The 14,375-nt window shown below is 42.6% G+C and overlaps 1 protein-coding gene across 2 annotated transcripts in view; it reads right to left on the bottom strand.

Moving 5' to 3' along the window:
- Nucleotides 1-10,010: 10,010 nt before the first annotated feature.
- The window catches only part of LOC135899364 (pancreatic lipase-related protein 2-like), a 42,916-nt gene continuing 38,551 nt past the window's right edge, over nucleotides 10,011-14,375 (bottom strand). For both annotated transcript variants that reach the window (XM_065428618.1, XM_065428620.1), the window contains exons 6-7: nucleotides 13,010-13,204; nucleotides 10,011-10,403 (exon numbers count right to left, since the gene is read on the bottom strand). In XM_065428618.1, the coding sequence (XP_065284690.1) occupies nucleotides 10,102-10,403; nucleotides 13,010-13,204 (497 nt within the window). In that variant the 3' untranslated portion in view covers nucleotides 10,011-10,101. The remainder of the gene's footprint in view (nucleotides 10,404-13,009; nucleotides 13,205-14,375) is intronic.

Genomic DNA, 14,375 nt, shown 5'->3' with positions numbered 1-14,375 from the left:
CAGTTCACGCTTTGCAAATGGAAAATCCCTACTACATGAAAACAACATCCTAGCCATTTCAGAACTCACCAAATATTATCTAGAGATTTTATTCTACAAATATATGACTAAGGAACTACCATCGATCTGTTTCTGACCTTGTGACCTGATAGCTCATAGTCACATTAGATTTGCTGGCAATAATAATTTCCGTCTACCTAAAGTGCCTACTACCTATGGTAAACAGACTGCGGACTTTTCTTTAATATCGCTTTGGAATACTGTGCCACCTATAATCAAAAATGAAAAAAAAATATATTAATTAAATAGAGAACAAAAAGCATTCTTAATAAATACTTACTATGGTCCGTATTTTCTTTTCTAATTTTATTCTGTTTTTTTATACTGTCTTGCTGTTAACAAGTGTTCTTATTATTGATATGCTACAAACATGTTTTGATACTACTCTTAGCTTTCATCTGTATTACTGTTGGTTTAAACATTGTATATCATCATAAATGTCTTTAACAGGAGGTCCCGATGCAGCCTTCGAATATGGAACCTCTTTATGTATACTACGTACATGTAATTTTCTGTATTTTTACCAATAAATAAATCATGAAATTATGAAATTATGAAATTTGAATTGGTTGCGAGGCACATCTGCAAAAGATGTGCGAGTAGACACGTGTACACGAAGATTTCCTTGATCAGTTTTTTATCTTATTTGCGCCACGGGAATCGTTTCAGCAAGAGATGTCATAAAGCCGAATTCGTGCGATTACCTTTCATTTCTTCACTGTGACGCACAGTCGGTAAGGCACAAACATGACCAGTTGATCGCGCTTATCGGTTAGTTCCCGTTTCAATTTGACAATGTAATGATTACGGAAACATCGCATAGATCAGACTAACAAGTGTTTCGAATGCCTGCTTTCCAGTCCTTCTATTTGAAGCGTTCTGATAGGTGTGGCGGGGGTGTATTACAGCTTGTATCTGAGCAAATTTCATGTAGCATGCGTCCAGCTTAATCTGCATTGACAACAGGGGCGCTATTCTGGACATTCCGCCATTTTCTTTGATGCGTGACGTAGGCGCGACGCAAACAAAATGGCGCTGGTGGCCCAGTTTTGCTTACGTAACGTGACGCCAACTTGACGTTTCGCCTGAGAAACTGAAATGAAGGCACTGAATGTAGCGTTATCAGTAAAGCAAAACAGTTTTCCTCCGCAGTAAAAACAAAGCAGCTATCTCAAAGCATATGATTATTCGGTCGAAAACGCTTCTCGCTTCCGTCGTCTGCTGCGTACAAGACATCGTCTGCTTCAATAGCTAGGATGCGTGTCCCCGGAAAATGGAATGAGTCATCGCATGTTGGCGCCAACTCGCTTGTTTTCGTGCTTGAGACAACATACACGACCTACCAGTGGTGATGCGCGCACATTCTAGGCCACGTTATCGCTATCTTGTAAAACGCAAGTGACTCAACCCGACTCGGCTGGCTGAAAAACGGCTGAATTTCACCGATAGCGTTGCGCACGCCAGAGATATCCACTAGCGCGACGCATGCGCCGGCACTGCCATCTCCTGTTCATTTCGCTGGTTCTCGCACCGCGGGAGGAAACTTCAAGGCGCCGCCTTGCGTACATTTCTTTGTATAAATTGGAAAGAGCCCGTTGTCATAACTTTTGATTGTGCAAAAAGGCATTAATCTTGATTACAATACAAATGCAGCAGTGAAAAGTGGACAACATTGCCGAAATTTTGCGATGTTCAACCAATATTATTTCGTATAAACGCGTTCTTTTAAAAAACGATGACCCCAAACACAAATGCCAACACCACCCGAGAGCGATGCAAATACTATGAGCACGCGTTACGAACAAAAGATTTTCGTGGCGCAAAACGACGGGGAAAATGTGGCGATACACATTCCTCTCGGCTGCCATTGCATATGGCTGCTCATTAGCATAATTCGCGCGGCTCGTCGCAGCAAAAATTATGGCGGAAAATCTCAGCAATGGCGGCCCAGCGCAACGTCACGCATCGTCAAAATGACGATTACGAAACAGCCCTTCCTGTGACGCTCCTCGCGAGATATTCCTTCAGCCAATCAGCAAGCTGGCATGGCGCATATCTTGAATCGCCACCACATATTTGCGCAATTGCACATGCATTGCCCTGGTTGTGCATGCTACCGCTCACATTCTTTTTGAAGCGCTAACATCGCAATATAGCTGCAAAGGACCAAAAAAATGTATTAGTCCATAAAATTTGCAGCTCCACGTCACGTTTCGTCATCTTGATGAAAACGCAAAATTGAATTTTGCAATACTTCCGCTTCCCGGCACAAATTTTAAAGCACGTGACCTCTCGACAGCCAATCAGAGAGTAAACATGGCGGATAATGGCGGCCGTGCAGCCGCCATGCGTGTCCAGAATAGCACCCCAGATTACGAAATGTTCAGTATAGAATCACGCAACTGTGTTTTCATTGTTGTGTATCGTCCTCCTAGCGGCGAAGTTGAGAGTTTTTTTGCGTTTCTTGAAAGATTGTTGTGCTTCGTCAGCACAAATCACTTGCAACTTGTCATTGGCGGGGATTTCATTATTAGCCTTTTAGTAAATACACCGAAGTCGGGAAGATTGCAGATTATTCTTCATTCTTTCTGCTGCGGAAACGTAATTGCGGCACCCATGAATTTGTACCAACTCTGAAAGCTTGCTTGATTTGTTTATCACAAATAGCTCGGACGGCTATGTACAGTCTGGTGTAATTAAAAAAAAAAACATAGGAGATCACTCGTCCGTTTACATGATATATAAGCTGAATCGCGCATTTAGGAAGTCTCATCGTTCTTAGCCATTTCAGATTCAAGCACTTAATCAGAAAACTCTAGAAAACTTTCGCACGGAAACCAAAAAAAAAAAAAAATAAACTTCGGCCCTGTACTTGACTGCACAGACGCAGATGAAGCGAGTAATATATTTATGCATGCAGTTTTAAATGCTTATGAAGGTTGTTTCCCGTACAACAAATAATAAAAAAATCGAAAAGAATTAGGAAACCATGGCTTACTGATGAATGCCTCAGAATGATCTGCAAAAAAAAAATCTTTGTATGCAAAGTTTCTGAGGACTCGGGATCCCGCTGACTTCACTTCATTTAAAATGCAGAAACTGTTTAAGTAAATTTCTGAGAAATGCCAAGAACAGACATTTCGAAAACGTTTTTAATAGAGTGGGAACAAGGAGCGATGTCGTTTGGCGTGAAGTAAATAATCTTCTATACTGGAATCTCATAATGAGCCGGAATTAGAGCTGACAATTGATAATAAAGCAATTACTGGTGAAGAAGTAACTGATAAATGTAACAACCACTTTACGTCTGTAACCTTAAGGACGCATGATTTAAATGCAACTTCCTTTCTGAGAAGTTTCAATACTTACACAGCCTTTTCTGAACCTGCAACACCAGAATTATACTCTACATTTATGTCCTTAAAAAACGACACATCGTGCGATATGAATGGATTTTAAATTAAACCCATTAAATTTGCGCTTGACCTTTTGTTGCATGTGCTTATTCATACTTTTAACCTTTGCTTATTAAACTGCGTCTTCCCCGATGAAATGCAGCATGTGAATGTGTTTGTTATATCTAAGTCCGGAAACAAAACCGAGTTAACAAATTATAGGCCAATACCTATATTTCCTGTAGTTTCGAAGGGTCTCGAAAAGATAATTTGCAAGAGAATTACGTCATATTGTGATAAACAAAGCATGCTATCAGATATACAGTTTAGTTTCCGGTATCGAATGTCTAGAGAACTTGCCTTGCTAGCGCAAAAATAATTACTTTTAAATAACTTTGAGAACAAAATGTTAACTGTAGGTGTATTCGTTGATTTTCCAAGGCTTTCGATTCGTATAATTATAAAACCCTGTTTGCAAAACTAAACCATTATGACTTTCGCGGGATTCCCCTTAGACTTTTGAGATCATATCTTGAACACAGAAAGCAGGTGTCTCTATTGGATCAAAATTTTCATCAGCAAGGGAATTAAGATAAGGCGTTCCACAAGAAAGTGTACTTGGACCTATTTTATTTATAATTTATATTAATGACATAACCAATAATAGCGAACATGCACAGTTCATAGTCAATGCGGGTGATACTAACCTTTTTTTCAGATCACTTGACATTGCGCATCTTACAAATATGACAATCAAGACTTTACACCGGTTACAAAAGTGGAGTAACCTAAACTCATGAGCAATTAACGCGAATAAAATTAAAGCTGTATTGTTTACGCCACCACAAAAACAGTAAACTGCAATACTGTTCTTTATCTTGGCACAGAAAAGATAGAATTAGTTGAAAATGTAAAAAAAAAAACGTTAGGAGTATTTTTTAACAAACACTTAATTTGGGATGCACACGTTGAGCGTATTGTGTCCACTTTGGCGAAAACATGTGGAATAATCTGCCGATTACGACACATGCTGCCCTCTAAGGTAAAACTGACCTTATATAACAGTATCTTCCTTTAACATGTTAGCTATTGTAATCTAGTGTGGGGTACGACATCGCAAGCAAACATGCGAAGCTTAAAAATATTGCAAAGGAAAACTGTCCGACATATTTTATTTGTACCGTTTGATGCAAATACACTCGAGGTATTTCGCGCTCTTGATACGCTTCCTATTGAATATTTTTATGATTATAACACAGTCCTAAAAATTTTGGTTTAACAACAAGGCTTTCATAAATTTGTGCAACTTAGTCAAGTCAAAGGAAGTGTTATATGAATTCAGAAAACAGAGCCAGTGGGTGTTACCTTCCCAAGAAATAATTACGGTTTCAGGCGGTTGCAGTACCAGGTGCCGATAATATTAAACGTGATATATGCTTCCCATACCGAACTAAACGCTAATACAAGAAAGGCAATTAAATTTATTTTAATTAAAAAAGGTGAAATTTTCTAAATCACAAGGTTTGAAAATTTTACCATGTTACGAATCTTTCGCTTTTCCACCGTTCCGCATTTCTTTTTATGTTCCGCTGAACATTCTCGTTACATTCACAGTAAAATTGTTGGTATTACTTATAACCTGTTCTTTTACAGGCGCTGCTTATCATTTGTGTATGATCTTTCTTTTATTTTCTTTTTTTTCTGGATATATATGTATGTCTGCATGTATAGATGTATAGATGTTGGGCAGGTGTAGATACGTATGTGCACAGATGCGAATATATATAGAAGTTATATATGTTCTGACGTGAATATGGATGCGTGAATAATATAAGTTCGTTTTGTACATATGCAACACATACATTGTTTGGGATATCATCGGCCTTAGTGAGATTAAAGAACTGGTGAGGCTTATACATTGCTCAATAACGGCCACTACCTCTGCTATAGATGTCTGCCAGATAAAACGCAATACGGGGTAGGATTCCTAATCCGTAATAACATAGCGGGCAACATTGACAAATTCTACAATATTGTTGAGAGGGTAGCTGTAATCGTAATCATACTTAATAAGAGGTGTAGATTAGAGGTAGTACAAGCCTACGCTGCAACATACAGTCACGATGATGAAGAAGTAGGTCAGTTTTATGAAGATGTTGAATTAGCAATGAGAAAAGTGCAAACTAAGCATACTGTAGTAATGGGCGACTTACATGCAAAAGTGGGGAGAAAGCAGGCTGGTGAACAAGCAATTGGCAACTACGGCGTCGATTCTAGGAATGGTAAAGGAGAGATGTTGGTAGAATAAGCAGAAAGGAATAAGCTTCCAATAATGAACACCTTTTTCAGGAAGCGTAGCAACAGAAAGTGGACCTGGAATAGCCCTAATGGTGAAACAGCAAATGAAATTGACATCATACTTTCTGGTGATCCCAGCATAGTGCAGGATGTAGAAGGGATAGGTAGGGTAAAGTGCTGTGATCATAGGTTAGTGAGGCTAGGATTAAACTCAATTTGAAAAGAGAAAGGGCAAAATCGGTGAAGAAGAAACAGGTCAACCTAGAAGCAGTAAGGGTAAAAGCAAACATATTCAGGCTCGTGCTTGCAAACAAATATGCAGCCTTAGAACAGAGAGATGAAGATAACATAGACGTAATTAATGAAACCGTTAGTAGGCTGGCTTCAGAGGCAGCAATTGAAGTGGGAGGCAAGGCACCAAGGCAACAAGTAGGCAAGCTCTCCCAAGTAACAAAGGACCTAATAAAGAAATGGCAGAGAATGAAAGTGTCCAACTCAAGAGATAGGATAGAATTCGCGGAACTGTCAAAACTGATAAACAAGCTGAAAATAAGTGATATTCGAAACTTTAACGTGAGAAAGACTGAAGAAGCCGCAAAAAATGGACGCAGCCAGTAATCAGTGAGAAAAAAAAAACTTGGCATAGGACAAACCAAGATGTATGCACTGAAAGATCAGCAGAGTAATATCATCAGCAATCTCGAAGATGTAGTAAAGGAAGCGGAAGTATTCTACACTGACCTTTACAATGCCCAGAGGAGTCAGGATACCTCCATTAAAAACAGTAATGAACGGGATACAGAAACTCCTCCTATAACTAGCGATTAGGTCAGAAGGGCCTTGCAAGACATGAAATGAGGAACAGCGGCAGGAGAAGTTGGTATAACAGTCTATTTAATCAAAGATGGAGGAGACATAATACTTGGAAGACTGGTTGCTCTTTATACGAAGCGTCTATCAACTGGAAGGGTCCCAGAAAACTTGAAAAATGCCAAACATTATACTAATCCACAAAAAGGGCGACGTTAAAGAATTGAAAAATTATAGGCCCATTAGGTTACTCCAAGTATTATATAAAAAATGTACCAAAATAATCTCCAATAGAATAAGGGCAACACGGGACTTTAGTCAACCAAGGGTACAGGCCGGCTTTAGGAAGGAATACTCTGCAATGGATCACATCCATGTCATTAATCAGGTTATCGAGAAATCCGCAGAATACAACAAGCCTCTCTATATGGCTTTCATAGATTACGAAAAGGCATTTGATTCTGTACAGATACCAGCACTCATAGATGCATTATGTAATCAAAGAGTACAGACCGCTAACGTAAATACCTTGTAAAATATCTACAGAGGCCCTACAGCTATTTTAGTTCTACACAAGAAAAGCAGGAAGACTCCTATGAAGTAAAGGGTCAGACAGTCAGACACAATCTCTCCAATGCTATTCACTGCGTGTTTGGAAGAAGTGTTCAAGCTATTAAACTGGGAAGGCTTAAGAGTAAGGATCAACGGCGAATATCTCAGAAACCTTCGGTTTGCCGATGACATTGCTCTATTCAGCAACAATGCAGGCGAATTACAACAAATGATTGGGGACCTTAACAGAAAGAGTGTGAGAGTGGTGTTGAAGATTAATATGCAGAAGACAAAGAAAATGATGAATAGCCGGGCAAGGGAACAAGAGTTCAAGATAACCAGTCAGCCTCGAGTCTGTGAAGTAGTACAATTACCTAGGTCAATTAATCACTGGGAACCATGATCATGAGGAGGAAATTCATAGAAGAATAAAAATCGGTTGGATCGCGTACGGCAGATATTGTCAGGTCCTGACTGGAAGCTTACCATTATCACCGAAAAGGAAGGTGCACAATCAGTGCATTTTACCAGTGCTGACATATGGGGCAGAGACTTGGAGATTGACAAAGAAGCTTGAGAACAAGTTAAGGACCGCGCAAGGAGCGATGGAACGAAGATTGCTAGGCATAACGTTAAGAGACAGAAATAGAGCGGTTTTGGATCAGAGAGCAAACGGGTATCGACGATATTCTAATTGACATCAAGAGAAAAAAATGGAGCTGGGCAGCTCATGCAATGCGCCGGCTAGATAACCGTTGGATCATTAGGGTTACAGAATGGGTACCAAGAGAAGGGAAACGCAGTCGATGACGGCAGAAGACTAGGTGGAGCAATGAAATTAGGAATATTGCGGGCTCTAGTTGGGATAGGTTGGCGCAGGACAGGCGTAAATGGAGATCGCAGGGATAGGCCTTCGTCCTGCAGAGGACATAAAACAGGATGATGATAATGATGATGAACACATTCTATTTGTGAATATTCCGCATTTTTTGGTTGTCGAGAAAAGGGGAGAGGAAACTCGCCAAGCTGGGGTTGTGAAGCTTTTTGTTCCTGCCCGTGCATTTTCTTTTGCTGTAAAAAGGAAGGAAAATGCGAAATAAAATTGAAAGCTGAAAGTCTGTTAAATAAAACCACCTTGAGCCTTAATTATTGACTGAATTTGTCTTCGATACTACATATACGCTCGGATCAGATAGTATTGATGCTAGGCAGTGTTTCCACAATAGCAGGCTTTAGCAAGTTTTTATCATTGTGTGGCTGTTTGCTAGTCTTTCTCTCGCTGACGCCCGCCAAACATAGCACCGTACAGGTTTAAATACTCGGGACTAGGTCGCCATGTTGAGGTTGACGTGGTCGCTGAAATTCGCAACCAGATGTTCTTGGGTGCCGCAGGCACTTTTGGCTCAAGAAAACTCATAGCTTAGGCAAGGCACCTAATAGAATCATGCACAGGAAGCATTATTTTATATTATGCCGCCGGAGGCTCATCGTCAGAGGCCATAATCGGCTTTTCAGGGTTTTCACTCATCATGCCCTCCACGTGCTGCAGAAATAGTGAGCGCCGAGTAGCGACCACCGAGTTTTCAAGAGAGGACACGCGAACAAGCCAGATGAAGACTATTGTGGTCGGACAAGATAATCCCCAAAGGGTGTAAACGTATTTTAGAGTTCACTCTTAGACAAAGGTACACCCTTTGGGGTGTATATCTGCCAGACAACAATAATTGTCATCTGCCTTGCCTGTGTTTCCTTTCTTGAAAACGCTGCGCTCATTACTTTCTTGTCGATAAGGCTCTGTCATGCTGACAACACGCATGCCGTTCGTGACTTGTAAGTACCTGGCTCGCAGTGTTAATGAAAGGAAATGCGGGCAAGACAGATGACTAATATTGTTCTGTCGCAAATATACACTCCAAAGGGTGCAACTGTTTTTAGAGTCTAAACTGCAAACAACAGAGAGCTTAAGAATTGGGGCCCCAAGTGCTCTGTGGCCCCAAGAAGATACCGGGCCACAACTGAGCATGGGCAGAAAGCAAGGCGGCCTTGGGTCTTTGCGTTAGGTTAAACCCAAAGACGCTAAACTCGGAATATAACGTAGGTTCACAAGCCGCCTTGGCTGGCTCGCGCGGGCGACGAGCAGTCGCCTGATAGTCATGAGAGACGTACGAGCCGCAGCCATCCAGAGCTCGGATTGCATAGTCAAGTTACGGCGCCAAGCATGACTGGCCACAAAGCTTCGAATGGGTGGTCGCATTTCAATCCAACCTAAATCGGCACGCAACAGTTGCAGAGCAGACTTGCCATGTTCCGGGTGATTTTCGCATATTTAGACGCAAGAGACGCATAGCCCAACGCAAGGAGACGATAGCTGACGTCGGGTTGGCGTCCTGCGACCTAAAATATTAATTATTTTGTTGTTTTTTTCGCTTTCAAGCGTCTTCTGTTTTCACCACTGCAGCGTCCCTAGTGCGCAATCCATCGCTACTCTTGTCCCAGTTGTAAATCTCTGATGCTCCCTTGAATCCAAGAGCAGCCAACGCAACGCGGTATGGGGCCCAAGAGTCTTGGGGCGCTAAGATTCAAACTCTCTAATCACGCTGCGAGAGCTGGCCTCCCGCGCCCTTGTCAGTGATTCGGTGGCACTGGATCAACAATCGGGTCCATTTTGTGAATCCAGCTTAACTCACAAGCAGTAGCAAAATCACCGTTTTTCTTAGGGGAACTAGCTCAAGCACGTGACTTCGAATTCACAATCTACACACCATCGTTACATGTTAAGTTTCCGTGTGTGTTTACGCGGTCAGCTAATGGTAGTGAGGCGAGGTGCTTCAAGTGTACGGACGACGTTTGAATGCTGCTTGAAGCAGCAAACACGTCGCTGACCTTTTGCCCAGCTTGTTGATGTCGGAGAAAACCGAGATCTTGCGCGTTTATTCACTGAGAGAACCGAACAGTCTTCGGAGACGTCGCACAAGATTGCGAGTCTTCAATTTCTGGCCGGTCGCCTGTTGCGGTCGCGCCTTGGTGTGTCGTCCCGGGCCGGGTTCGTGGGCACGTGCCTCTCGCGGCAGTAAGGCGCCGCATTATTGGTCTCCAAAGTCTGGACGCCTCGGCCAGGAGCCCGGTCTGCGAAGTAGCCCATCTCCCCGCGGTCGCCTCTGCGTGTGCAGCGGTCCGCCAGCAGAGCGTCCAGGCCCCCGGCGCAGGGTTCCGATACGAAGCGGCATCGTTGGCTGCGTAGGGACTCCAGGAAGAAGTCCTTGGACAGCTTGTGGTCGCAGTACAGCTCTGCAATAAATGAAGTCGACACAGAAGTAGTTGCTTTTCATTTAAGTGCAAAGATATGTCATCTTTCGCAGAATATCAGAGACCAAATCGCTTTTGGCCTGAACGGAAATAAACCCATGAGGTGGTGCTACGGTCGCTGGCACTCGGTTGGGCTATTAGTGTATGGCTGCTAAGCACCTATGAATTTCTACGAGAAAAAATAATTAATAACAATAATATGCCACAGGCGGTAACAGCGCCGCAATGTGGCCGCAAGCGTTTCCATCTGAGAACATGTACAGTATCTTTTTTTTTATCTGCACCAAAATTTTAAATATTGCCTGTGGCATATAACACAATTCTAACACTTGCTCTACATTACTCGATGAGGCGGCCATTACTTCTCCGAGAAATCAAAATCATTAATTGAATAATTAACATTATTATGTTAACTAAATGTTGAATTAAAGATTTTACGGCGCATATTAATCTACGAATTGTAGCTAGTGAGTTGGCAAGTGTTATTCACTTGGAATGAATTCCCAGGGCTGCACCAGTTTCGAGATATTAATGTTGACTGTGCGACGAAATGCATTGTCGTTTTAGTTACTTTTGTAAAGACAACCCTGTTTTATGCATTGAAGCACGACGATGGTGTGATGATGATAACATGTCCAGAGTAGCATGACAAAAATGTAATCACGACGATGCAGTGACCAGGACGGCATCATCATCACGAGCACACGCGTAGTCTCCCAAGCTACTAGACAACTTGGGCTGCTGCATAGGCGCCGACTACGGGGAGGCTCCGGGGCCCGAGCCCCCTCCGAAGTTTTCCAGGAGAAGGGGGGGGGGGGCAGCCCCCCCCCCCGGCGATGTCGAAGCCTACCCTTCCCCCTTTAAGTTTTCATTACGAAAATGTTCTGTTACCGACATCATTTGAGGTTTCTTTTGAGTCTAATTGCGGCAAAAAGCTCATTGCATCATTGTTGGCGCGGACATGCACGGCTGTTAATTCAGGTTTTCGCTTTATTTCTGCAAATCCTGGCGATAGGAGGACAAGCGCATTAAAGCACCAGCGGTGGCTACCTCGTCCGTATTTTTATGCGTTGCATATCGCAATCACTCAGTTCAGCCCTTGGGTGCGGCCGGGCAGTCACCATTGAGGGTATGAGCCATTATGCGTTGCATATTGCAATCACTCAGTTCAGCCCTTGGGCGCGGCCGGGCAGCCACAATTGAGGGTATGAGCCATTTTTCATTGCTGCGCGTCTCATATGTGAGTCTATTCTCTTTTAAGTTTGCTATGTTTGTTATTAAGTTGCTTCTATTTGTATGCGTTGCATATTGCAATCACTCATTTCAGCCCTTGGACGGGGCCGAGCAGCCACCATTGACCTTTAGCGCAACCACGTGACGTGACGTCACGACAGCCGGAGGAAAAGGTGGGCCCCAACTCGCGCAATATGCAACGCATTCTTGGCTTAACCAAGCTAAGCCTGGCCATTTTTTTTTCACTTCAATTCTTTTTTTAGTTTCCACTGTGAACAAGCACCATGCACAGACATAATGTATGTAAACGTACAAGGTGTCCCAGCTAACTTTAGCCTCAGTTGAAAAATATGAGAATACCACACGCGTGCCACACCTACCCACCAGTCTACACGGACTGACCCTGCGTGAGGTCATCGGACCTTTTGTCTTTATTGAACCTTAGGCCACGCGTCGCGTTCCATCGCGTACGAACTTGCATTTTTAGTATCGGCAGCGTTGGATTGTGCTACGCTGATGTGTATTGTTCCTTTTTTTCTGTTCTTATTGCAAATACACTTCTTTGTGTTTCTTGGCATGAGTTGTATGCCTCTCTCCTGTGTCATTTCCTCGACGCACACCACGTCGGCCAGTGTGACAAACATCCACTGACTTTTACACGGCGAATAGAGCGGCGCTCACTGCCACTATTCTGTCGATCAGATTTTGTATCCTCCTGGATTGAACAGGATTGACATGGACCCTGGCTGAAGCCGGACTTGTACTTTGACGTACACCGTGCTTTGGCGGACAGCAGCGAGGGCTCTAATTTACATTTGCAAACTATCGACTTTTAGATATCCTTTCTTCCAAGAAGAATTTTCTTTCGCCAGCGTCCTCATTACACTACGCCAGTTTTTCCTGGTATGTGTTAAATATCCCTTCACTTCATCTGCTTAATCTTCTTAATGCAAGTCATGGCTGGTAATACTGCCACCAGCCGAGATGTTCGTGAATGACGTATTATTTTTCTTTCGCGCGGAGCGCACTAACTAGGAAGGAGAACCAAGAGCAAGCAGGACTTTTACCCATTAGCTTTATACTCCTCACAGCATGCGGGTGGTTCCTTCGAGCAAGGCGACAAATTTTCGCGCTTTTAGAAATCACTAGAGTGTCAAGATTATTAAGTGGACTTTATGATTACCTGAGGTACTGGAAATAGGCAACCAGAAAATTTTACACCTTTAATAGAATCCTTAAAGGAGGCGTCCTGCTTTTTTTGTGTTTTTTAGGAGACGCCGTACACGTTGCCTCAAAAGTTGTGCGGTTATCTATAGAGTACATGCACATAACACTCTCCATTACTCCCCACTGACCAAGCTTTGGACATCCGGGCTGCTTCTGGCCACCGTTTGGGTAGAAGTCCACGTGACCAAAGGGCTTCAGGATACCAAACTCGCCCTTGATAACTTTTCCACCGGCGCTAGTGTGGATGGCGTCCACAAACTGGGCGTCACGGCTGGAGAGGAACACGTCGGTGTCTTCAAACAGCGGAGCAGCGGCGTCCAGAGCTGCGAAGGCGTTACACGAAGCAAGCTTATCCATCTAGTAGCCCCTGGCGGCGGCGGTAACAATGCTTTATCTACTACTAAAGGACATGAATAGCTTGCTGAAAGATACGGAAGTGCACTCGGACTAATAAAAAAAGAAATAGTTGGCATACGATGAAAACTAGAGAGCAAGCGTGAATAGGCGCCATGAGGGAGCAGGGACAAACTGAGAGCGAAAAATACTTTCATTTCATTTATCTCCAAGCACCATATAGGCGTTGTTAATAGTTTTGGTAATCTAGCGTCTTGCTTATAATACACAGTAATCATTGTTGCTTGAGATGCGTCTTCATTTACATCGCCCTTGTGTGAGATAAGACCATGATGTGCAAGAAAGAAACAACGAACAACTACGTGATAGGCAATATTATTTTAACTAAAGACGCGGCAGTAAAGAACGTGTGTAGCGCTGCTATTGAGAACACAAAGGGCTACGAAATCATTACAATCGATGCTACAGCTTTATAATTCGCTGTTTAAGGACTTACCCTAACTTCTGCGCCATCTGGTCAACAGCAATAAAAGAGAGAAAGCTAACACTCATGAAAACCATGGAGGCTTGCCTGGTGGAACGCCTAGTGTTCTACTCCATGTGAATGAAATGATAAATGAAATACACATATAGGACATGCTAAACTTAACACACACATAACACCAGTTTAATATGTAACCGCCTTTCAGAAACAAATTTGGAGAGAAAGAAGTCTGAAAGTTACAATCTTAGTTGCTTTTTTGTAAAGCCAAGTTAATTAGGCGCTTTAAGATGGTTGAACTAGTTGAGCATCAAAAAGAAACTTTTTTAATGCATAGAAATGTGCCAAAATGTGGGTGTCATGCCAACAGTGATAACTACGAATTGAAAGGTACAAAACACGAACGGTTTGGCAGATATTTAGCAGTATAACTGAGTTGTACAATGAATAACATATATTTCTATATCTCTAGGCCGAAGCAGGTCTGCTACAAAAAAAAAAACGAACACACACACACATTTCTTTCAGTTTTTTTTCCAGCAGTTGCTGGTATTGTCATTCTTTACGGCATGTTTCGATCCAAACTGGTTGATTGTGACGATTTGTGCATAAAGAAACAGTATACAAAGTATCAAAAAAATGTTTGAGTGTGCGCGTAA

Source organism: Dermacentor albipictus, chromosome 1, assembly GCF_038994185.2.
Source record: "Dermacentor albipictus isolate Rhodes 1998 colony chromosome 1, USDA_Dalb.pri_finalv2, whole genome shotgun sequence".
Classification (NCBI taxonomy): domain Eukaryota; kingdom Metazoa; phylum Arthropoda; class Arachnida; order Ixodida; family Ixodidae; genus Dermacentor; species Dermacentor albipictus.
This window is presented reverse-complemented; position numbering and strand designations above follow the sequence as displayed.